The sequence below is a fragment of the Aedes albopictus genome, chromosome 3 (assembly GCF_035046485.1).
Source record: "Aedes albopictus strain Foshan chromosome 3, AalbF5, whole genome shotgun sequence".
In the NCBI taxonomy this organism is placed as follows: domain Eukaryota; kingdom Metazoa; phylum Arthropoda; class Insecta; order Diptera; family Culicidae; genus Aedes; species Aedes albopictus.
In genome coordinates this window covers 326,879,250-326,904,924 of record NC_085138.1, presented here as the reverse complement: position 1 = coordinate 326,904,924, position 25,675 = coordinate 326,879,250, and the positions used below count along the sequence as shown (strand labels likewise).

At 39.3% G+C, this 25,675-nt stretch overlaps 1 protein-coding gene across 1 annotated transcript; it reads right to left on the bottom strand.

Annotated features, from left to right (window-relative positions):
- Positions 1-25,675, bottom strand: LOC109426929 (proton-associated sugar transporter A). Its single transcript, XM_029865297.2, has 7 exons — positions 24,883-25,675; positions 10,999-11,450; positions 10,407-10,933; positions 9,828-9,958; positions 9,556-9,730; positions 9,353-9,448; positions 1-578 (listed from the first exon to the last, which is right to left on the bottom strand). Exons 1-7 carry the CDS (start codon positions 25,023-25,025, stop codon positions 447-449), a joined length of 1,656 nt encoding a protein of 551 aa, XP_029721157.2. The 5' UTR covers positions 25,026-25,675; the 3' UTR covers positions 1-446.

The following is a 25,675-nucleotide window of genomic DNA, read 5'->3' as shown; positions in this document are numbered from 1 at the left end:
TTATTTAAATAATAATGTATATTTCTGCCGTATCGAAATGGAATTGCGTGACACACTGAATATTGAAAAGTGCAGCGGTACAAACACAACAATAAATGATCGAACTTAGCTCAATTAAGTATTATATTTGAGCTTATTATGAGATTGTAGTTCTACATTAATTGATTGTTATTCCATCACGCACTCAGTTCAAGCAATAAGTTACTAAACACTAAAAGAGGTAGAGAAGGCACATTCAGTATCACATTTCATTCGAGCACCACCTGTGGCGGCGCCCTGGTCATCTATTGCACGTCGTCGTCGTCGTTCTCCTCCGGTGCCTCTTCCTAACCGCAAACTCGGACGATCTCTGCAGCCATCCTCTTCCATCAGTTGATTGATTCAGCTGCGAACACACCACCCGTGTGCGGGCCGCAGCACTAGCAGTAGACTGGGTGTGATGTGCGTTAGCCATCCAAGTAGAGTATCTGGGTTGCAGAAATTGCGGCGAGGAACGAGAATATACTGGCCGAATAGACGATTACGGCCGATGTTTCGAGAGCATCAATCACGCTGCCGATGGCGAGTGAAATTAGGAGCTGTGAATTAGATTGAAATATTTCATGATTAATATTGTCGAGCAACTTGAATTTCATAGTGGGTAAATGGATAATCATACAATACAGTTTTGGCCAAGTGTACATTGCCAGTGCTACAAAAATTTAAAAAAATAATCATTTTTCTATATTTTCTCCAATTGTAATAAGAATCTTCTTTTTGAATCAGAAAATTTTCATTACCCTTCCTCTTCCAAATATAACGAAATATCATAAAATTAAACTTTCAAAACATAACAAATTGACCGTTGTGAATATAACATTTTTTGTGGCTCCATAAATTTTATAAAAAAATCTCAAAATGAAAAAATATATACATTTTTTTCTAAATTTCCACGCCTACAAGCTAAGTTTGCGAATATTCCGTTTTTTTGCTCCCAATACGTGAAAGTTATCTTTGTGAGTGCAACTTAGTTCTTCTGAAATTCATACAGGGATTCTTCCAATAATTTGCTCACGGATTTCTTCAGAAATTCCTCTTGATATATTCTAAGAAATGGTTTTGGAGGATTCATAGAGAAAATCTTCGAGAATTTCTTTCTGTTTTTTTTTCGCAGGAACTATTTCTTCAATTCCTTTGGCAATTTCACCAATAGTTCCAAAAGAAATCCTTCGCCGATTCTTTTGAAAAATCTTCTATGGATTGACTAGGAAATTTTCTTCAGCAATTCCTTAAGAAAACCCACTGAAGATTTCCTCAAAAATTGCATAGGATTTGTATTTTGAAAATCTAGAACTGATTGCTTCAGAAATTTCTCCACAAAATTCCTTAAGAAATGCCTCAGAGATTTTTCCAAAAAAAAATTCAGAGGAACTTTCAAAAAACCATCCCAGTTTTCTTCAGAAGTTTCTTCGGAAATTTCTCCAATGACTTTTCCAGAAATTCCTGGTTTTCATGGACTTTATGGACTTTTCCAAAAAATTCTCCAAGGATTCATTCCAAAATTTGTTTGGTGATAATTGTAGAAACTCCTTCAGGTCTCTTCCTGAAGAATATCACTGGGGTTTGTTACAGAAATTTTATGATAACTTATTCTAGTAAATCTTGAAATTCAGAATCCCACCACAAATCCTTCAATGATTCTGTCAGAAATTCTTCCAGGTTTTTTTAAGAAAATCTTTCAAAAGTTGCTGCGAAAGTTCTTGTAAAAATAAAACAATCTTTAACGTTCCAATCAAAAATATTCTTCAGGGATTAATATAGAAAATCCTCCGAGTGATTCTTCAATTCTTCCAGGGGTCCCTAAAAAACTTAAAGTTCACACTCCGAGGGGTTCTTTAACAAAAACTTCCACAGATTGCTTCATGCTGTTAAATAATGCTTCAGAAGCTTCACAAAATATCTATTAGACAATTTTACATATCCTCCATAAATTTCTTTACCAATTGTTTCAGAAATTCGTCTAGATTTTGCTTCTGAAGTTCTTACTAGATATATTTGTTTATGCATTTCTCCTGTGATTCCTACAGAAAATCCTCCGGAGATTACATTAGAAATTCCTCCGGGGGATACCCAGGAAATTTTCCATATATTTTTCAGAAATTTCCTCAGAAATTCTCTCAGGAATTCCTCCACGGTCTCCAACAAAAGTTTTTCACTGATTTTTCCACTAATTCCTTTGAAAATTTTCCACTGTTTCCTTCAAAAATATATTCGAGAATTCTTGCATAAATAACTTTAGAAGCTCCTGCATGATCCAAAAATTCTCAGGTTCCTTCTAGAGATTCCTCCAGGTTTCTTTTTTTTTGAAGGACTGCTTTTGAAAACGTGCTGTGAACTCCATGGATTATTTGGATAAATACCTTCTGGGGTTCTTCGGAAAAAAACCGGCAAAGGTATTCCATGGAGGAATTTCTCGAGAAATTCTAAGAGAATTTCCAGAAGACTTCCGGGATATTATTTTTAGGTTTTTTTTGCAGTAATCCGTAGACGAAATCTTGGTGGAATTTTGGTGGAAATTCCTATAGGATTTCTTTGGAGAATTATCTGGAGGAATTTCTGGAAGTATGTCTAGAGAAATTCTTGAAAAAAATCTGGAGGTATTTCTTGAACATTTTCTGGAGGAATTACTGGATAAATTTCTGGAGGCATTCTTTGAGAAATTTCTGGAGAAATATTTGAGGTTTCCTTGAAGAACACCTTGAGGAATTTCTAAAGGAATTCCTGGAAGAACTTCAGTAGGATTTTTTTTTGAGGAATTTCTGGAAAAAATCATGGATGAATCAACGGAGAAATATCTGAAGAAATTCCTGGAGATATATCTAGAGAAATCCTAGTTGAAATTCCTCGAGGAATTCCTGGAAGAGTTCTGGGAGAAATTCCTCTAGGATTTTTAGAGGAATCCGTGGAGGTGTTCCTGGAGGAATCCCAAGAGGATATTTTGGAGGCATTCAGGCAGAAATTCTTTGAGAATTTTCCGGTGGAATCCTTGAAAGAATTCCTGGAGCAACCCCTGGAGGTATTTCTGTAGGAATTCCTGAAGCAACATTTGAAGGAATTTATGGAGGAATTCCTGGAGGAAATTCAGATTCTTTGGTGTACTTCTGGAGGAATGTCTGGAGGAACTTCTTGAAGAATTTTGAAGGAATTCCTGGAGGAAAACCTGGAGCATGTTTTGAGTAATTTCTGGAGACATGCATGAGTGAATCCTAGGAAGAATTCCTCAAGAAATTCCTGAAAAAAATCCTGGAGGAATCCATTGAGGAAACCCTGTAGAAATTTCTCGAGGAATTCCTGAAGGAATTCCTGAATGAGTTTAGGGAGAAAAGTCTTTAGGGTTTTCTGGAGGAATGCGTGGAGGAATTCCTGGAAGAATCCCTGGAGAAATTCCTGGAGGAATCCCTGTAGGAATTCCTGGAGGAATTACGGGAGAAACTACGGGAGAAATTCCTGGAGGAATTTATTGAGGAATTTCTGGATAAATATTTGAGGCTTCCTGGAGGAATTCTTGGAAGAATGTCTGGAGAAAATCCTCGAGGAATTTCTGAAGCAAGTCCTGGAGGAATTTGTGGAGGAATTTCTGAAGAATTTCATTGATGATTCCCTGGAAAAATTCCTGATGAAATTTCTGGAAGAATCCCTGGAGAAATTTCTCGAGCCGGGGCCCGTGGCGTAGTTGGTCACACGTTCGCTTCATATGCGGATGGTCATGGGTTTGATTCCCAACCCCGGCACTTGCAATTTTTCGTCAGTTGCTTTTCCCCCGAGAGCAACTAACGCTGACCCTCTTCTGAGTCCCTTGGCTCAAACGGACCCGGATACCTGGACATCGGCGAACTGCTACTCATAATGGACCCCCAATTGGACTGGGAAGGAACAACGGCCATCCATCATCATCCTTGTGCTCATCATTCTACTAGATATAAAGTAGAAAAAGTGAAAGCAGCAGAAAGGCAACCAGTTCGATAAAGTAGAATAGAATCTAGGCGCTGTACAAAATGTAAATGCAGCTGTCAATTGAAATTGCTCACGTAGTGCCCCAGTGGACAATAGAGCTGGGGGAATTCCTGGAAGAGTTCCGGGAGAAGCTCTTTCATGATTATTTGGATGAATCCCTAAAGAAATTCCTGGAGCTATTCCTGGAGGAATCCCTGGAGGTAATGCGGGAGGAATTCCTGAAGGAATTTCTCCAGGAACCCCACGCTATGTCCAAAGGGAAGTATTATGAAAACTGAATGTATTTCAAAATTTATTCGCTAGAACTATATTTTTGGACCTCCAGATTCAGAAAATTTGTGGTTTAAAATAATCCATCTTGGGTTTTTGCCCATACATTTTTAGATGGGACGAAATTGACCTTAAAATGACTTTTTTCGATATTTGTATGGGAAAACAAGAAAAAAAAAATAAAAAATAAAATCAAAAACCCAAGATGAAATATTGTAAACCGAACAGGTTCTGAAACTAGAGGTACAAAGATACGATCCTAGGAAATAACATTTGAGGTACATTCGATTTTCATAATACTTCCCTTTGGATAGAGTGTGAACCCATCGAGGAATTCCTTCAGGAATACGTCGAGGAATTTCTCCAGGTGTACCTCTAGTAATTCCTCCAAAACCTCCTTCTGGAATTTACTAAGCAATTTCTTCATAAACTCCTCCAAAAGATCCTCCAAAAATTCCAGCAGAAATACCACCAGGAGCTCCTCCAGAAATTCCTCCAGATAATTTTCTAAAAAATTTCGTCAAGTAATTTCTTCGGGGCCCTCCATAAATCCCTCAAAAAATCCCTTCAGAGGCTTTCTGGAGAAATTCTGGCAGAAATTTTTAGAGGATTTTTTGGAGCAAAACCTGAAGAAATTCCGGGAAAAATTTCTGGAGGAACTTTAGGAGGGGTTTTTAGAAGGTCCCGAAGGAATTACTGGACGATTTATTTTTAGAAAATTTTCTGGAGGAACCCCTGGAGGAGTTCCTGGTTGTATTTCTGCGGGAATTTCTGAAGGAACTTTTGGAGTAGTTTATGGAGGAATTCCTTGATAAATTCCTGAAGGACGTTTTGGAGGTATTCCTGGAGGAATTCCTGAAGGAATTCCTGGAATGTTACAGGAGAAACACCTTGATAAATTCCTCCAGAATTACCTCAAAGATTTCCTCCAGGGATTGCTCCAGGAATTCCCCCATGGATTCTTCCAGAAAATTTTCTATAAATTTCTGACAGAATTCCTACAAGATTTCCCCCCTCCACGGATTCCTCCAGAAAATCCTGAAGGAGCTTCTTCCGGAACTCTTCCAGGAATTCCTCGAGAAATTTCTTTAGGGATTCTTCCAGGAATTTTTTCAGGAATTTTTCAAGGGAATCATCAATGAAACTCTTCAGAAATTCCTCCACAAATTCCTCCAGGTCTTGCTTCAGAAATTCCTCGAGGATTTTCTCCACACATTCCTCCAAGAATTCCTCCAGGAAGCCTCAAATTTTTATCCAGAAATTCCTCAATAAATTTCACCAGGAGTTCCTCCCGTAATTCCTCCAGCAATTCCTACAGGGATTCCTCCAGGAATTCCTCCAGGGATTCTTCCAGGTATTTCTCCAGAATATCCTCTTGGTATGTCTGCCAGAATTCAACCCAAATTTCCTCTAGGAATTCCTCCAGAAATTTCTCCAGAGATTCCCCCAGAAAACCCTGAAGACCTTTCTCCCGAAACTCATTCAGGAATTTCTTAAGGAATTCCTCGAGAAAATCCTACAGGGTTTCCTCAACCAGATTCCTCCAGGATATTTGCCAGGAATTTCTCCAGGATTTTATTGAGGAATTCCGCCTAGGATTCACCCATGAATGCCTCCAGAAATTACTCAAAACATACTCCAGATTTTCCTCCAGGAATTCCTTCAAAATTCTTCGAGAAGTTCCTCTAGGCATTTCTCCCGAAATTCACCAAAGAATCAGAATTTCCTCTATGAATTCTTCCACAAATTCCTCCTAATGTTGCTTGAGGAATTAATCCAGAAATACCTCCAGGAACTCCTCCAGCGATTGGCCCAGGAATTCCTTCAAGGATTCTAACGGAAAATCTTCTAGAAATTTCTGCCTGAATGCCTCCAAAATATCCTTTAGGGATTTCTCCAGGAATTCCTCAACAGATTCCTCAAAAAATCCTGGAGAAATTTCTCCCGGAACTCTTCCAGGAATTCTTTGAGGAATTCCAACAGGGATTCCTTCATGAATTCCTCTAGGAATATCTCCAGGAATTTCTTCAGGAATTCCTCCGTTGATTCATCCATGATTTTTCCAGAAACTCTTTAAAAAATCTCACAGAAATTCTTCCAGGAATTCCTTTAGCAATTCCTCAAGGTGTTCCTCAAGGAAACCTCAAATATTTCTCCAGAAATTCCTCAAAGAATGCCTCCAGAAATTTCTTCAGTAATTCCTCCAGAAATTGTTCAAGGAATTCCTCCAAAAATTCCTCCTAAAAATCCTTCAGGAATTCCTCTAGAAATACTTCCCTCCAGATAATTCTCCAAAAAATCCTATAGGAATTATACCAAAATTTCTCCAAGATTTCGTCTACGATTACTGCAGAAAATCCTAAAAAAATATCCCGGAAATTTTCCAGGAAATTCTCTTGGAATTTCTTGAGAAATTCCTCTAGGTATTCGTCCAAAAATTTCTCCAGGGTTTTTTTTTCAGGAATTTCTCCAGGAATACCTCAATGGACATCTTGAACATGAATATCTTCAGAAATACCCCATCAATTCCTCCAGAAATTCTCCAGATCATCATTTTAGAATCGAAAAATTGCCATTTCTATTGGAGATTACTTGATCCCCAGAACCTGTGCCGAGATCACCAGGTGACCAGAAACGAACAAAATTTTTTTTTTGTTTTATTGGATTACGCGAAATTTAAGGTGTCGCATGGTGAGATTCAATAAGAATCGAAAAATGGCCATTTCTACCGGAGATTCCAAGGTCCCCAGAACCTGATGACCGGATTACCAAATCAGGTCCATAATTACATGTATAGAATAATCTGTCACTAACAACGACAATAACATGCTGTTTTCCAGTCGAAATTATGATGATATGGTAATATTATGGATCATGTCCCGCAGAAAAGGGGGAAGGGTCATGGGGGATCCCTGCCTTCCCCTTGATGATGATACTTCAAACCGAATGCAGTTTGATGCCCTAATTTCGGAGAACGAGCCATTTGAATCGTCCCAGTCGGTCAAGGGTTAATCGAAATCACCTCATGTTATAGTAGTTATTTTTATGAACTATGCTCTATAACAGTAAGAATGGACCATAATATCTCAAAAATCCCAAAATATGGAAAAATCCATTCCTTCGAGTGTCGTTTCTGTCAAACGGAAAACGAAACTGCTGAACATTTACTCTGCAACTGTGGAGTACTATCCAATCAGAGATTTGGCGGTATTTGGTAAAGGGTTTCTAGAGCCCTTGGTAATTTGGCGAAGTAATCCCAACAGGGTAATAAACTTCATAAAACGAGTTGTGCCTAGTTGGGATCAGGTGTTACATCAACCATTGTCCATCACAGCTCAATTGTGACAGGATATTTGACTAGCACCAAATTAAATATGGGTCATACCACAATATTCCTAAATAATGGACGCAGTGGTTAAAAGCCTCTACAGAAGAGGAAAAAAATCCCAAAAATATGTAACAACACTTATATTGTTCTTTGCTAAATACAGTGGTTTATGTAACACTACTCAACGTACTGACTATGATCTACGAAGTAGTTTTGTTGATCTGGAATAACTTGGGATGACTCATGAAATGCTAGGGAAATTACAGATTACTGTTGGATGTGTAATGTTACAGTTCATTGTGAGAATAACTACTGTTACTGGCAAGAGCTAAACTTCAGGAGAGTTTGGACGACCCTCAACGCCCTAAAGGTTCATAAAAATATATAGTTGACTTCAGGTTGGTTCAGTAACTGCGGTTGAATATGCAACGTTACTCAGTATAGCAGATATGGCTACTGTTACGAGTGTAGACCTGAAGTTCGGAGCTCCAAGATGGTTTGGATGACCTGGAATATACCTAAAGTGTCTCTGTATGACATTTGATATTTCAAGAGCTCCACGGATGGCAGTAGATTATGCAATGCTATTATTTATGGTGAAAACATATAACATTATTCTTGTAGATTTGAAGGTCTTCATCACAGGACAGTATTGACGACCCTGAATATCCCAAAGGTTTATATTTATAATAATATCTAGTATGCTTCAGATCGGTCTAGAAACCGCAGTTGATAAAGCAACGCTGCCGTGAATCGTCAGTCCCATCTGTAAAAGTAGGCATTGAGAAAATGGACTCTGAAGTTTTCAAATTTGATTTCTATGTGAAACTTCAAAAAAATCGTCATGAATTGAAAACTTGTGCGATTATCATGAAACTTTCACACGTTGCTTCAAACATGAAAACGTAACAGTTAAAAATATAAAACTGGATAAAACAGTGTTAGGATTTGTGCTAGAGGGTACACTAGTTCGGAATGGGACTGACTTGCGATTACATTTCATTATGGGACAATCTGACTTGGTGTTGTTTTTCAATTTTACTGAACAAACTATATATTTTTATTCACGCAGATGAAAGATCATCCGAAGAAAGATCTAAAACGGCCATTAACTCATTTTTGCCCAAAATGCAGATGGGACTGACTTGCGGTTCACGGCAGAACGTTACTCAGTATAGAAGATATGGCCACTGTTACGAGCGTAGATCTGAAGTTTTGAACTCCAAGGTAATTTGGGTGACCTGGAATATCCCTATAGAGTGTCTGTTTGGGCTCCGTATCATGTCGTCTATGCAGTACGCATGTAAAGAATCAAGAAGCGGTTTATCAGATGCGCTGGTCGAGGTTTGCTGTGAAGTTATTTCGGATAGCCTACTTATGACCAACGCTGCGCGTCGATTGACTTGTAGCCATGAAGCCTTCAGCTAACCGTCGAACATTGCTGACTGCAAAGGGTCTTTGTTTTCGACGTGCTCACTGGCAAAATAAATTGCTGCTGTCTTCTTGGCAAGCAACGCTTCCACGTTCCTGTCTACCGTGCGTTGCTACGGATTATCGTTCATCGTTAGCATTACGGATATCATAGCACAAGGCTGGGGATATACTATACAATTGATACTGATTGACATTGTAATTGATATAAAATTGGCTAAAAAAAAGTGCCCAAAAAACGAATCCCCTGCCCAGTTGACCCACCACGCTGATTGTTTTCATTAATGATTGCCATAATACACTGATTGAATTGCATAATGGATACGCTACCTGTGCGAGGAACAGCATGCTGCTCAGCATGGATACGTCAGCTCCGAATCCCCTTCTTTGTTCGCTTTCAACCATTTTTCCATCCTTCATGGCAAACTACAATGGGAACAAAACAATTGAAATTAAAAATTCCTGATTTTTTGCAACCTGTTAACCCCGTTGTTGTTGGTGTTCATCAGTTCATCCAAATAAAAGCTACCTACCGAATTCCGGGCATGGTACTGAGAGATCAACAGGAAAGGCACGCTGTAAATGGTAGCGTACATGATGCCCACGGTCACGCCACACACGAGCACCATCCACTTGGTGTTGATGATGCCCATCAGAAGCATCCCGACGCTGAATGCCAGCAAACCGCCGACCAAAACGAACCGAGCACTAGAATGACGACGAAACAATTCAGTATGGATTTTTGAATTTTCCGGCCGGTGGGTAAACAATAACAATCAACCACCACCCGCAAGCTGAAACCAACCTGAAGCATTTGATTACCCGTTCGATGACCAGCGAGTAAATTGCGGTGCTGATTGCAAACAATGCCATACCCCAGCAACCAAAACGGACGCCCTGGTCGTATAGCTTCAGTTCCGGTGATCCGTCAAGAGCCTGAAAGAAGAGGAATCAGGTATTGATTGTTATAGAATTAAAAGATTTTGTGCAATTCAGTATCATAATTTCTATTTAATACTACCCATTTCAGTATCATAATGACCTACTTTTCCGTACCGGTTCATTATGCAACTAAAATGAGTTGCATAATGAAAAATAATTGCATAATGTTCATAATGCAACTCATTTGAGTTGTATTATGAACATTATGCAACTCAAATGAGTTGCATTATGAAAAAATCATTGCATAAAATTGCACTCTGCTGAAAAAAAAATCAACTTTTTGCAACTCGTTACATGAATAACTATTATGTAAGATAGTTTTTTTGATTTAAAGGTATCGAATACAAATTTTGTTTTGGCGTATACGCCAATTGCTGACTCAATGCTATCCTTGTCAATATGTCAGACATTAGACATGTTAAATATTGCAATTTTTACTAACCGTAACGTCTCCTCCGAAAACCGTGCTTCCGACAAAATCCGTAAAATAGAGACAGTAGCTCATGTAGCCCGCCTGTGCTAAGAACTGCGTCAAATACAAAACAGCTAACGAGCGTGGCATGCGACGTAAGTTTTTGAAGAAATCCAAAAACGTTAATGGTTTCTCCTCCTCTTCATCCTCCAAAGACACTGGAACGTGCTCAGGCTTTTTCGGCGTCACTAGCGTACCGGTGATACTGTAAAGTGTCAGCTGGCGATTCTTCTCCGCTTCGAACATCTTTGGGGTAACGGGCTTTAACAGAGGGTCCTGTTCCATCAGCGGAAGTGGTGCTTCCCGGAAACTGGTCAGTGTAATGAGCAAAGCAAGTGCAAGTACTATCACGACACCGGCAAATACCGTCGCTTCGTTACTTCCCAGTAGAGATCCCACATCGGTTTGCTGCCAGTCAATAGCTCCGAGTGTGTAACCTGCGGCACCACCGACTCCACCGATGATCATTGCCGTTGTTAGAACACGAGCGTGATCGCCTGCAATAATTTTTCACATCAACAGTCTGTTACCAACCGACGTGACGACTCAATTTCGAACTTACCCGCAATACACACATCCATGAAGTACGTCCGTCCAACGCCGCTGCTTGTTTCGATGTCGAAATCCGTCAGTATCAACCCAATCACCGTAATAAGCACTCCCCACCGGAAGCCGTTCATCTGATCCACTGGTACGTCGTCATCCCCTAGGAAGATCCCGACCTCTTTGCCATGCGGTAGAATCAGCAAACCCACAATCACAGCCAGTCCGAGCATCAGCAGAACGGGTCGACGCCTACCCCAGCCGCTCCGAAGCTGATCGCTAAAGGAAGCAACCAACGGAGCGCACAGGAAGCCCAGAGTCGGTGCGAAGGCCCACACCATCGTCATGAAGGTGTACTGGAGGCCATTTCCGAGTAGGATGGGACTGACGAATGCCGTTTCGGCTGCGTAGCAAAACTCCACGCCGATCTGGTAAACGGATAGCCGGATGAGCTCCAGGCGGGATTTGGTTCTGCAATGGAAAGAAGGAGAAGGTGTTGATCAGTTAATCTAGGAAAAAGTATTTTGAGCCCTGATAGGGTACGAGTTCCACAATTAATCTCACACTACCATGTCCATCCTATTCGAAAACAAGCGATTACGGCACCGATTGATTCCGTTCTTTTTGGTTTCATGCGTGCTCACTCCTAATAAGAAGTACAATAATAAGAAGCAAAATAAACAGCGCTCCAATCCGTTGTTTTTCGTAGGATGAAAATGGGACCCAAATTAACCCTCGAACGATCGCGCTGTTGTATTTTGTACAACACGTTGAAAAAAACCCGCTTTTTGTATTCAGCATTAGCGTGGGGCTGTCGCAGGTAGTCAACTGCGCGAGTTACGGAAGGTTAACGAGAGAATCAAAACCCCATGCAACGATCAACGATCAAATCTGAGCTGGTACCAATTGCACTGAGATTCAAATGAATAAGGGGTGGGACAGTGGCGTAGCCAGAAATTTACTCTGGGAGGGGTTTTCGACAATCAATGATGCCTTTTCCATTATTTGACATTCACATTTCGTAAATAGCCACGAATGATGAAGCAATATAAATAGCATTTCAGTCGTAGCATTTAAATAGCGGCGCAGCCGATAAAATTTTTCGTCAGAAAGCGTTTTATATTGAAAATTTGTTCCACAAGTTTTGGCTCTGGGGGGGTGGTTTAACCATAAATACCACCCCCCCCCCCTCCGTGGCTACGCCAGTGGGGTGGGACACTCCACTCCACTTATTCTCAAAGTGCAATTCTAGCAGCTCATATATTTTGGACCACGTCCTTATAGTCAGTTGGGAAGGGAAAGGAATGTTAGAATGTGCTGGTTGTTGCTACTAAAGACCGAGATCACCTCTGCATCCCCACAACCAGCACGGACTGGGGTATTTGTTAGACGGAAAGGATGGGAGATCTGGGAGTTACCGTTGGGTCGGAGATGCGATCCATGGATGAGGGTTATTTATAGTGTTCGTAAGGTGATAGATTGTGTGGTGAATGAGGTGAATAAGGTCAAGCGACACAGCACGCTTTGGTTGCATAACTTGTAGGCGTTATATACACTGTGCTGTGAGTGGAAATTGGAAGGGAGGGAAACGACTTTTTTCCAAATCGTTCCTGGTTCTAGCGATGGCTATAAACATATGAATATAAATGAGTTGTATATCTAGAGAAGAGAGAGAGAGAGAGAAAGAGAGAGAGAGAGGGAGAGAGAGAGAGAGAGAGGAAGTGGATAGAAAGATACAAAGTAGGATGAAAGGAACGGGCCAGGGATTGAACCCATGACCAAGGATGGAAGAAAATCACTTCTAATGACAAATGATACAGGATACGAACAATCCAAGATTGCCTTTGCTCTTGCAGTAGCATGATGCCGACACCCTCGCCCCGTGCTTGTATCATGGGATCACAGGCAGTCAAAGCTTTCGATACACGCGTTATCATGGGATCACATGTTATCAGATCATGTTACAAGTCGCGATAAATTTTATTCAACACGATTGAAACCTTGATTCAAACCATTTATGGACCAATAAACAGAATTCATGATTGGTAACAATACATTCCTTGGCATATCTTCATATTAGAGCAACAAGAATGCACAAAAAGTGAATGATTTTCGTTATTCATCATTTCGACTTCATGATAACGATCGCATCATGGCCGCACATGCCTCGCGATTCAATTTTCGCGGAGCGTGTTTTGTTATAATGCTTGACGACAAGGTTCTATCGCTGTTGCTATGATCGCGCGATGCGCTTCAACCGCGACACATTCAGGATCTTATCATGATCACTAGATTTCCATCCTTGCCCATGACCTTCTGCATACGAACCAGAAGCGGTAGCCACTAGACCACCAAGCACTTCGAATCAAATGTTAGATGCAACCGTAAACCGGAGTAAAACTGATTAATCAGGAGCTTTTGTTATTCTATAGTAGAAACTTCTAAACGTCATTATGATCATAAATTTGTTACCTCACTTATCCAGAAAATCCTTAAGGAATTTATCCAGGAATTTCCGCAGAAATGCCTCCACAGATTTCTCCAGGGATTCTTCTACGGATTCTCCCAGAAATTTCTCCAGGGACTCCTCCTGAAATTCTTCCACAGATTGCTTCTGAAATTCCTTTTGAGATCCATCCTGGAATTCTTCTGACGAATTCTTCAGAAATTCCTCCAGGAAATTCTCCAGGAATTCCTCCAAGAATTCCTTCAGGAATTCTTCAACGGATTTCTCCAGGAATCCAGGAATCCATCCAGTGATTGCTCCAGAAATTTCTCCAATAGTTCATCCAAGAATTCCTCAAGTTAATCTTCAAGGAATTCCTCCAGTAATTCCTAAAGAAACTCCACCAGTATTTCTCCAGGAATTCTTTCAGCAATCTCACCAGAAATTCATCCTGGAGTTCCTTCATGGATTCCTCATCAGATTCCTCCAGGATTTCTTCTACAGATTTCCCCAGAAATTTTTCCAGGAACACCTTTTGTAATTCCTCCAGGGATTTCTCCTGAAATTCCTCCAGAGATTCATCCTGCAATTCCTCCAGGAATTACACCACAAGGATTCTACTGGGAAAATTCAAGAGCTTCCTCCAAGGATTCCATCACTGATTTCTTCTGAAAATCCTCCAGAAATTTCTCCTGGAATACCTGCACGGATTACTCCAGATTTTTTTTATCATGAAAAGATCCATGAATTCTTTAAGGAATTCTTCCAGGGATTCTCCCAATAATGCCTCCAGAGATTCCTTCTGAAATTCTTCCAGGGATACCGCCAGGGCTTCCTCCTGAATTTTCTTCAGGAATTCCTACTGGAATTCCTACCTGGATTCCTCCAAGAATTCTTACAAGGATGCCTTCCGGAATGCCTCCTGGGATTTCTCCAGAAATTCCCCCCCGCGAATAAGGCTTGACATGACTCTAGAGACTTGAGAAATATATACTCCAAAAAGTTTCATAAAAAAGAGAAAATACCCTTAAATAACATGTGTGAAAGTGAAATTATTAGCAATTCCAGAAGTTCTGATTAAAAATTCTTACATTTTTTTCCAAGAGTCATGTCAAGGCTTGAGGATGCGAATTTATTATATTGCCATCTATGAATTACTCCACCAACATCAATTTCTTGATTTTCTCAAGATTTTCATGACTATTCCAGAATTTTTCAAGATTTTCCTAAGCTAGTGCTAACGAAGATAAAATAGAGCAAACATAAGTTCACGGGTACTTCTGTCCAAAAGTCTCATAACTACATTTATTTTGAATCGAGTTTAAAGATGCTTTGCCGTTTATGTTTTCTCAAACGAATATCACCGCTGCTGTTTATTCTGCTCCATTTCCAGCAGGAACATTTGACAGAACAACCGCAAATTTACAAGTTGACCTGATTCCGGCAGGATAGTTTTTGAAATGAATCCCACTCTGTTGTTCAACTTTAAACCATCTGAGCGATTCCAAGCAACAGCATCAAAATTAAGCAAATTTTTTAATTCATGATTTTCTATTGAACTGAAACTTTGCACAGTTTTTCAGTTCCATCTAAATCGCCATTTTTCGATATCAAATTTTAATTTTGAATCACGACTAACTTTTCAAAAGGGTGTATGTGAAAATGGTTCAAAAATATTCAAAAATCAGAACAGCCAAAATGGTTCGTTCGATTGCTATGAATTTTTCAGCAAAGTTAGATAACTAAATGGTGATTCCTAAGAAAATATACACTGTGAAAAAAAATCTTTTTTAACATTAAAAAATATCATTTTTGTCACAAAAACTCAAATATCTCAAAACCCTATCTTTTTACCAACGTAATTTTTTTAGCGAAGACGGTCCATTATATTAGCAATCTACCATAAAAATTTGGTGATGGTAAACTAATAAACAAAAAAGTTATAACATTTCAAACATTTCACAATTTTCACATTTGGTAAATATTTTTTCTGTGTAAATTATTTCGGTCAGAAATCGCAGTTTGATGCTGATTTTATTGTTAAGCAAAGTTAGATAACTAAATGGTGATTCCTAAGAAAATATACACTGTGAAAAAAAAATCTTTTTTAATCTTAAAAAATATCATTTTTGTCACAAAAACTCAAATATCTCAAAACCCTATCTTTTTACCAACGTAATTTTTTAGGGAAAACGGTCCATTGTATTAACAATCTACCATAAAAATTTGGTGATGATGAACTAATAAACAAAAAAGTTATGACAATTAAAAAATTTCACAATTATCACATTTAGTAATATTTTTTTTAAGTGTAAATTATTTCGGCCGGAAATCGCAGTTTGATGCTGATTTTATTGTTAATGGTCGTGCGTGAGTAAAACAAGCTGTTTTTATTATGTATTATGTATATTATATGTACAGTAATGTTCCGATTTTATCACGCCCTCCGCGCATTAGTCGTTTAAGGTACACCGGAGCAAGTTGAAATAGGTGGGGCAAGATGAAACACGAAGTTTTGAAACAGATTTCAATACAATTTTGTAATTTATCTTTCGTTAAAAGATTGTTTGAATCAAAAACTATGCGTTACGGCGATCAAACTATTTATTATCATTAGAAAACATCATGTTAACCCGCTGTTTCATCTTGCCCCACCCGTTTCAACTTGCCCCGGTGTACCTTATTCATTAATTTGCTGTTACATTTGAGGACAAGTGTTTTCCCTCTTCTTCAAGATGAATGTTGAGAGCGTGTTTTGCAACGTTAAAAATATTGAAATGGGTATAGATGTTGAAGAATATTCCAAAACATTTTTGAAAAGGGGCGTGATTAAATTGTTTAAACAGATGTCGCTGATGGTGCGGTGGCATGACTCTCTGCACTTAGCACTTCTGGCAATTTCTCAGTTGTTGTCGTTTTAGAACTTCCTGCGCCCTGCTTTACCGATGATATACAGATGGCTCGTTTGTCAAAGTCTAGACGGCAGGACGTGCAAGTAAATTTGTATTCAATGTGGGCATTTGGGCATAACGAGTCTCTTTCAGTTTATCTATGGTGCTTTCGGTGAGATTTCGTAACTCTTTTGAACATTTTTTTTTCATCAAACGGTCTACAAGAGAGCGTTGAGTTGAAGACCTTTGAGAAAGCGACTGTTCATGTTGTTCGTTAGATTATAATAAACAAAATCACTTATTAGTTTTAACTGACTAGTTTGGTGTTGTTTGCTTGACTGAAGAAAAAAATTACTAATAATTAATTTAATATCCATAGCGAAGTATTTCTTTGCTTTTTCGTGAGCATTGTCATGGTATGTATACAGACACACAAACGTAACACTGACGAAATTTTCATTGACCACGCCTTTAACGATCATTTTGAATCTTGGTTGTGGCTTTCATAACCAGAAGAGCGCCCATCGTGCGTTTGACGTTTCACACCAGCGCCTTCTGATGACGATATTGCACAACGCAGTGTTTCGTGAAACATTTCCACCAGGTGGTGTTAGTGTGAACTGGGCGATGGATTTTCACGAAAATTGTTCTAGGCGTTTCGTCTGTTTGTCTATGGTATGTACCTCTCATGCATTTGTTGTTGTTGAAGTTACTCACATTCTTCCGATCCTAAAGTCTGTTCTTTAAGAGGTATTTTTTTTTTTTAGATAAACTAGACGTATACGCGTATATAAAACTTTTATTATACAGCTTTTCTCTTAAAAATAAGTTTAATTCCATTTTTCTTATAATCAACAGCTTTTCAACACTATCAAGGGATTTTTTCACCAGTCACGTACAATAAAAAGTATGACACTCTCAATGTTTTTGATCACAACACTGGATCGCGTCTAAGTTTCAAATAGATACTACAGCAATTAAGAATAATCAAACAAAAATATCATGAAAACAATTTGTTTAATTCAGGCGGTAGCCTTTACAATAAAATCAACATCAAAATATAATTCTCGAAATAATTTACACAGAAAAAAATTTTTTTTTGTTACTAAATGTAAAAATTGTGAAATGTTTGAAATGTCATAACTTTTTTGTTTATCAGTTTACCATCACCAAAATTTTATGGTAGATAGCTGATATAATGGGCCATTTCCCCTAAAAAATTGACGTTGGTAAAAAGATAGGGTTTTGAGATATTTGAGTTGTTGTGACAAAGATCATATTTTTTTAAAGTAAAAAAATAAATTTTTTACAGTGTATATTTTCTAAGGAATCATCATTTAGTTATCTAACTTTGCTGAAAAATTCATAACAATCGAACAATCCGTTTTTGCTGTACAGCTTTTAGAATATTTTTGAACTATTTTCGCATACACCCTTTTGAAAAGTTAGTCGTGAGTGAATATGAAGGTTTAATATCGAAAAATGGCGATTTAGATGAAATTGAAAAACTGTGCAAAGTTTCAGATATTTTTGAAATGGTCGCTCAGGATCGACTGACATGACTCCGTGGAATTCCTCATCTGTATAAAAGATGATCGATCCCGGTCAAAATTCTAAACCACCGTCTCGCCACGAACTTCGAACAAAATGTTACTGAGCAGTAGTACATCTTCATTTTATATTTTTACTAAAAAAATTATCCTGCTTTTTATAATTATGACCTTTTTAGATACTACGCAGACAGCAACACTCGGACAAAAAAGATGTACGTTGCCTTTGTTGTGCAACAGTCAAGTTGTTTCCCAGCCGTGTAATACACTGGAGCCTCTTTCAATTTTGTTTGCAAGAGCAGATTTTGCTCCTGCGGGATTGAGATAGGCCTAAGGGTGATCCAGAAGTTTTAGAGCAGCAAAGAGATTTTTGGAGATCTCTGATGGAGTTAAATGGGAGCTCTTAGGATTTTACAAGGGTTTTCAGGAAGTAATAAGATGCATTCCAGGATATCAGGGGGTCCAGATGCGTTCGGCGAGATTTCACGTAAGTTTTAGGAGGCTTGTGGTACTTTCAAGGGAATTTCAATGAGTGTAAGGGACGTTTCAGAAGGATCCAGAGCTTCAGGGCTGCAACCTGGGAACCTCCTGAGAGCTCTTCAAATGCCATGAAATTCCCTGGCAATGCTTCAGTAAATATACACCAGAGGCATGTCCTCCATTTGGGATACCCCTTATTCTACCTTATACCTTATAAAAAAATTCTATACCTTATAAAAAACTCCTTGGAATTTCTTGGGACATCCTGATCATTTTCTGAAGGATGCTGAAACGCCATGAAACACACTGAAACTCCTCTAAAAAACCCTTATGGAACCCTTTGAAACACTCCGAGTCTCTGAAGTTGATAAGATCCCCCGAAGCACCTCTATAGGAACTTGCTGAAACCCCCTGAAAACCTTAGAAACGTCCCTGAAACCCTCCAGAACGTTACCAAAAGCTCTTCTGAAACCTCTGAAAGCTCCAGAAACAACCGCTAAATCTCCCTGAAACTCCCTTGAAGCCCCTCGAAATCCCATGAAGCCTCCAGAAAACCTCTTTAAACCTCTGAGGCTACTTGAAGACCCATCTCTATGAAGCGCCCCTCAAACTCTCATGGACTCTTTGAAATGCCTTTTGAATCCCCTTACCAGCTCTGACCCGTTGAAATGCTCCTGGAAACCCCCAAAGGTGCAAAGAAGTTCTCTGAATCCTTAAAACCTCCAGAAACGTCCCTGAAACCTCTCTGAAGTCTCTAGAGGTTCGCCAAAACTTCCCTGAAATGCCCCTGAAACCCCTTAAAATACCCGAAAATATCCCCTGAATCCTCCAGAAACGCCACTGAGGCTTGGAATTCTTAAAATCTATAAAAACACCATGAACTGCCCGTGCAATTGCCGGTTTAGAATATCACTACGGACCACCTGCTCCGGGGGTAAAACTCCACCAAACAGGTAACCCGAATCCAAGGTGTCAGGCGACCCGTGCTGATCATTAACGGAGCCCGTAGCGTGAGTATATTCCTTTTTTGAGTTGCGTTGCGGCGAAACATCTACCAAACTAAACGCTAGTTCTAACTGTTTCCAGCTAGTGGAACAGCATATTATTGTAATCAAAAGAAAATAGTTTGACCCTTAGGCATGGTACACAAATTACGTAACAGATCCCCTCCCTCCCCTTGTAACGCTTTTTGTATGAGTATCCAAGGAAAAATGGGTTAACATTCCTTAGACAAAATTTCCAATTTTAGTACATATATTTTTGGGTTGGACATTTTTTCCAAATATCTCATAAACCAGTTGAGGAATTGTAATTTGGAGGTCAAATATGGTCCAATTGGGTTCTAGAATCTAGATAGGTGATTCTAGAAAAGTTATGCATGAAAATAAATTTGAAATGTTTTTTGAATGTTTGCTAAAGGGGTTGAGTTGCGCGAAAATAAGGAAAAGTTTGAACTTTTATAAAAGTATGTAACCATATTATTTTCAAATTCTCTTTTTACGTCATACATAGTAAAACTGAGCGGTTTCATATCATTTCAGCAACGAGTAATTTTCATATTTTTTTTATGTGAATGAAAAATGAATGAAAAAATTCACATGATATCTTCAAAAAAAAATGTAACTCGAAAACGATTTGTCCGATCGGTTTGGTGTCTTTGGCGAAGTTTTAGACAATTGTTGGTACTATATGGAAAAAATATGCACGGTAAAAAAAAGTTTGGTTTTAGTGTTTTGAACTAAAATATAGATTTTCCCTTAAAAGTTACATGTTCATATTTTTTTTTAATTATCCTTATGTTATAGCTGACTGAAAATGCTATCTAGTAAACAGTGCGTTGTTCTGGAGAAAAAAAGGTTACAATGCAAAAAAAAATACGGTTTTCAAAAAAGCTATTAAGAAAAGTCAAAAAGGATTGTCACCCTAATTTTATGAAAGTACATCAAATTTGCAAGCAAAAAGTACTGTGGTAACATTTTTCTAAGAAGCACCGTTTAGAAGATATTACTGATTTAATATTATTTTTTTGATAACTTAATATGTTTTGGTCCTTTTCGGATGTACTACGTGTTTCTCCAGTTTCAAAAGTATTTTTTCTGAAAGCTTGGAAAATTTTGAGTTAAAATGACACTGCCAGCCTAAAGATTCGTTAAAGTTCTGTTAATGTGTAAAATCAGCTTGAGAACATGAAAAAATAGTACTAGTTACTAAAATTATAATATTTTCTGTAAAACGTGCTTTCTTTAAAGAGGTTTGCCGTGACTATGATTACAGTCCAACGGCTTAACTGAAAGCCCAAACCCAAAAGAAACCCGTTACTAGAGGACCTTGTTGTGTCCTTGAACGATCGGAATATTTAAAAATGTCTTTAGCTTACAAACGGGAACAATTTTTTCCAAAAAAAAAAACACTTTTTTCATACGAAAAATGTATGAAATCATATGAAATGTAAAAACCATATGAAATGTATGAATCATAAAACAGTGATGTTTTTTTTTTGAAAAATGTTGATCGTTCAAGGTCACGACACAAGAATAGCGAACACTCAAAAAAATTTGGTTGAAATCGGTTGAGAACTGTTCCCGCAATCGTAGTCACCGCTTCGACGTTTTTGAAAAAAAAAACTAAGTCCGAGATAATTGCGTTTAAACTTTCAAGTATGCACTACGCGGCCTCAAGGGAGCGAGGCGCAAAACGCTATATCTTTGCTCGTACTACTTGGATCTCTATGAAAGTTTGACACAGCATTCTCAAGAGCCCATGCTTTATGATAAAAGAATAAAAGAATCGATATTGTGCTCGACCTCAACATGTATAACCCTTTAAGCATAAAATCCACTTAAATCCTTTGCGCCACTCCTAAATATCAACCAAAATCGCTTATTTTTGCACAGCTCTCTTAGTTCGACCAGTAGACCACTTTCGACTTGGGAAATCATATCCCAGAGAGATTTTTCAAAGTTAGCCCCACCCTAGTGTGGCAAGGTATACACTTTACCAAATATTGACAGAGTAAGCACTCTGTTGATAACTATGGAACTGATTATAGAACACTAAACTGCGAAGCAGGAATTGTCCCAGTTAAGACATTACTCCAAGGAGAAGAAGATCCTGGACATTCTTCCAGGGTTTCCTCCAAAAAGAATCCCCCGAGAACCTCTGGAAGAAATCGCGCGAAGTACTCTCTGAGAAACCCCGTAAAAACATCTGCAGGAATCCGAAGAGGAACTCTGATAGAGATCCCAAGGACAACTTTCAGAAGTCCTGGAAGGAACACCGAAAAACCCTAGAAGGAACCCTGGATGGAATCTTGGGAGAAACACCTCGAGGAATCCAGAAAGAGACTCCGACAAATCCCCAGGAGAACTCCGGGAGAGATCGTGGGAAGAATAACCCAAGTAAATTTTTTATAACCATTTAGTCTTGTAGAGGTTTTGAGAACCGTAATAAAACCTAATACCCTTTTATTTTGGTTTTATGATGGTTCTTCGAATATCTTCCAATCTATTTGACTAAAAAATGTTACTTGGATCAAAAACTGCTCAGAGCACGAAACGAATGCTGAATAGATTTGAAATAAATCCTAATAATTGAAAGAGTTCTTGAATCACAAGTTTTCTACAGAGATTATAAGGCTCCATTGGAATAGCCAGGATTATACTTCCAATTTTTATTAGAAATTATTGGTACAGGGTGCGGCAGGAAAAAATGCGAAAAGTTCAAGGCACTATTACACGCTAAATATGGGATATATATGACTATTTTTTCATGACAGTGTATCAGTCAATGTCTATATTCTAACACTGAAAAATAAAAATGAACATTTCATTTTCATTTATTTAGTTAACATCAAATTCATGATAATACTGAATCAACAATTTGCCGCCATAATACTCGATTTGCAGCTGCAGCTCTCCAACGTCGGTCACGCCCAACACTCGCCAGATCACGCTCCACCTGGTCCGCCCATCGTGCTCTCTGCGCTCCACGCCTTCTTGTACCAACCGGATGGTTAGCAAACACCAACTTTGCAGGGTTGTTGTCCGGCATTCTTGCAACATGCCCTGCCCATCGTATCCTTCCGGCTTTGGCCACTTTCTGGATGCTGGGTTCGCCGAAAAGTGCAGCGAGCTCGTGGTTCATCCTTCTCCGCCACACACCGTTCTCCTGCACGCCGCCGAAGATCGTCCTTAGCACCCGTCGCTCGAAAACTCCGAGTGCTTGCAGGTCCTCCTCGAGCATCGTCCATGTATCGTGTCCGTAGAGAACCACCGGTCTTATTAACGTCTTATACATGGTACATTTGGTGCGGGGGTGAATCTTTTTTGACCGCAGCTTCTTCTGGAGCCCATAGTAGGCACGACTTCCACTGATGATGCGCCTTCGTATTTCACGGCTCACGTTATTGTCAGCCGTTAGCAAGGAACCGAGGTAGACGAATTCTTCTACCACCTCAAAAGTATCCCCGTCTATCGTAACATTGCTGCCAAGGCTTGTCCTGTCTCGCTCAGTCCCACCTACCAGGATGTACTTTGTCTTAGCCGCATTCAACACCAGTCCGACCATTGCTGCTTCACGTTTCAGGCGGGTGTACTGTTCTGCCACCGTTCCAAATGTTCTAGCAATAATATCCATGTCATCCGCAAAACAGACAAATTGGCTGGATTTCGTGAAGATCGTACCCCGGCTGTTGAGCCCGGCTCGTCGCATAACACCTTCCAGGGCAATGAACATATTTGATGTTTAACATGTGATAATGTAGGCCTAATAAGCGGATATCAATAAACTGCGCGCCCAATGGTCATTAAACAAAATGACTATAACAGTATCAAAATTAGCTTAAATTCGATGAACAACCAGACCACACTGATCCAGAGCCATGTAGTTTCACATACCAGATGAAATAAGTACATATATTTGATGGTATTGTAGAGAAAATCAAAAATTTTGTTTTATCAGATGCGAAATTTAGCGACCTGTGCGACTTTCTGCGGTTTGAAAATTCTGGTTGTCTTCATCTTCAGGCGCCGCCCTGTAAAGGTTAGTGACCAAAATGGGAAATTTTTTAATTAACTTTTCAGAAAACTAGCCTAAGATCATGGAACGTTGAAACATAGATTGGTTAATGTCAAATGGACGAAAATGAGGTTTGAAGTTGGAAAACACTTTCGCATTTTTTCCTGCCGCACACTGTATTCCATTATAATTCTAAAATGTCCTTAGTATTTTCATCGGAATCTCAACATTATTACACCTCCAGTAGCAACCTCTGGTGCTTGCTACTCAAAACTTGTTGTAAATACATACTACTTTTATTCGTACCGAACGCTTTGTGTAGTAAACTTGTTTTTATTCAAAGGAACATATTTCACAACTTAAGGGGTTAGAAGCAAAGAGATGTAAGTTACAAACACCCGCTTTCGAGTAAATGAGGTTTTACAGTATTTCGTCAATTTTTCATTCCATGAAGTTTTAAAATCGACCCAATTCTCTCCGATTTATTTATTTTTTCCAATAATTGTAGAAACAATCTTAACTCTTCGGGACGCGCGCCGTTGTAAAAAGTACAACACTACCAAAAAACCTCGTTCGTCGTATACAGCGCGAGGGCGGTGCAGTTTCAGCTTCTTGATGGCACGCGTCCTTCTGAGCTTCTGAGCTTCCAAACTTCTGAGAGCTTAAATCTGAAGAATTTTTTGATATGCTCTCACTTACACCCCTCTGCATCTGGGCCCCTAAATTAGTATCTACCACCAAAAATGTTGTTAGCTCGACAAGTTTTTAAGTCTCAGTTGAATGACAATGACAAAGGTTGGTAACAAAAGATGTTGGTGTTCTGCAATGTTCTCGAAAACTTTTAAAAATGCCTTAACCGCATTCAGTTTGAGGACCACTGATCTATACAAGTATTAGAGCTCATAATTTTGACGTAATAGGATACGATCGGTGAAATACTAGATTTGTAGTAAATGAGCTGAATTTTAGAGTGGTGAGAAGGCAAATTCTCCGTTTCTGCAAGAAATTCGTGTGAAAAGCGTGGGTATTACGATTCCTTGTCTAATTTACTGCTGTTTGAGCAAAACAATGGAGAACTGTGTTGTTGTTTCCATTCTTTTTTAAATGACTGCATTTCAAATAAAAATTAAGGAGATTTTGTCTATTTTCCTTCTGATTTGAATAATTGCATACAAAGCCAAATACTGCTAATAAAACTAACCACTCCACCATAACCTTTGGCAACCGGTATGAGAACGCCTTCCAACCAAGTGGTCCACACTGGTTGTTCACCGGAAATAGGGACCACACTCCACACCGGAATTGGGAACCACACTCTTTGTCCACATGGCCAAACTGAAGGCCTGTCATTGATCTATAGTTCACAAAGGAACGTTGAAACTCTACTGATAACAACACTATCTGCATAATTATCAATCAATCCGTATGAACTTGAATGGGTGCGATGTTTTCAAATTAAATCACTAACAACAACACTTGAAGCATGCTGCTACAGGATCTTCCCTCGTGCATTAAATTACCTGAACAAATGAGAGTAATCCTTCTTCAGAGATTTGGCATGCTCGTACCGCACCTTTAACATATTTTCCATGATTTCTTCGTCGGTTGGCTGTGGACGCCATGGCACTTCCACCACATGTTTGTCGTGATTCGTGTTGCCCATTTTTGCGCCGAATTTCACTTCCAACTGATTGCACCACTAAGCACTGCGCTTTTCCCTGCGCGTTCAAACTGCAGCTGATCTTAACCCAAATCCACTTTCACTAGCACTGAAATCTGGTCGCTTCTATCGCTCCTTCGATTTCCTACGCGTTGATGAACTGGAAGATTCTTTTCCGTTGTTTCTGCTCCCCTGAAGCAATCACTATTCCAATACAGTCCAGCATCAGGGTCCTCCGAAAAAGAACAAAACTACTCGCCGCTGATAAGTCAATGGCATTTTCTCGCGCCTTCGGACCGACGACGTGTGATTAATCAACACTGCGTGGCGTTGTTCCGATTCTACAGCTCTTCTTGTCTATCACCATACAGCCCGAGGCGTTCAGCGCGCGCGCGTACAATTCAATCGATCACCGGCAGTGAACTGAAACGGGTAAAAACTTCAAGAGCACTTTTTATACCGATCAACGCAGAACAACGCACGAAACGCTCTGTTATGACCGACAAACAGCCATTTAGATGAGTTGGCATAAGATATAGAGCGACCCATAAACATGAGGGAGCATTTCCACCGATAAGCCCGCTATCCCAATTCAGCCAGCCGCCAGAGCAAGTAGGAGGTACCTAATCATACCTTCGCACTCCGTATACGGG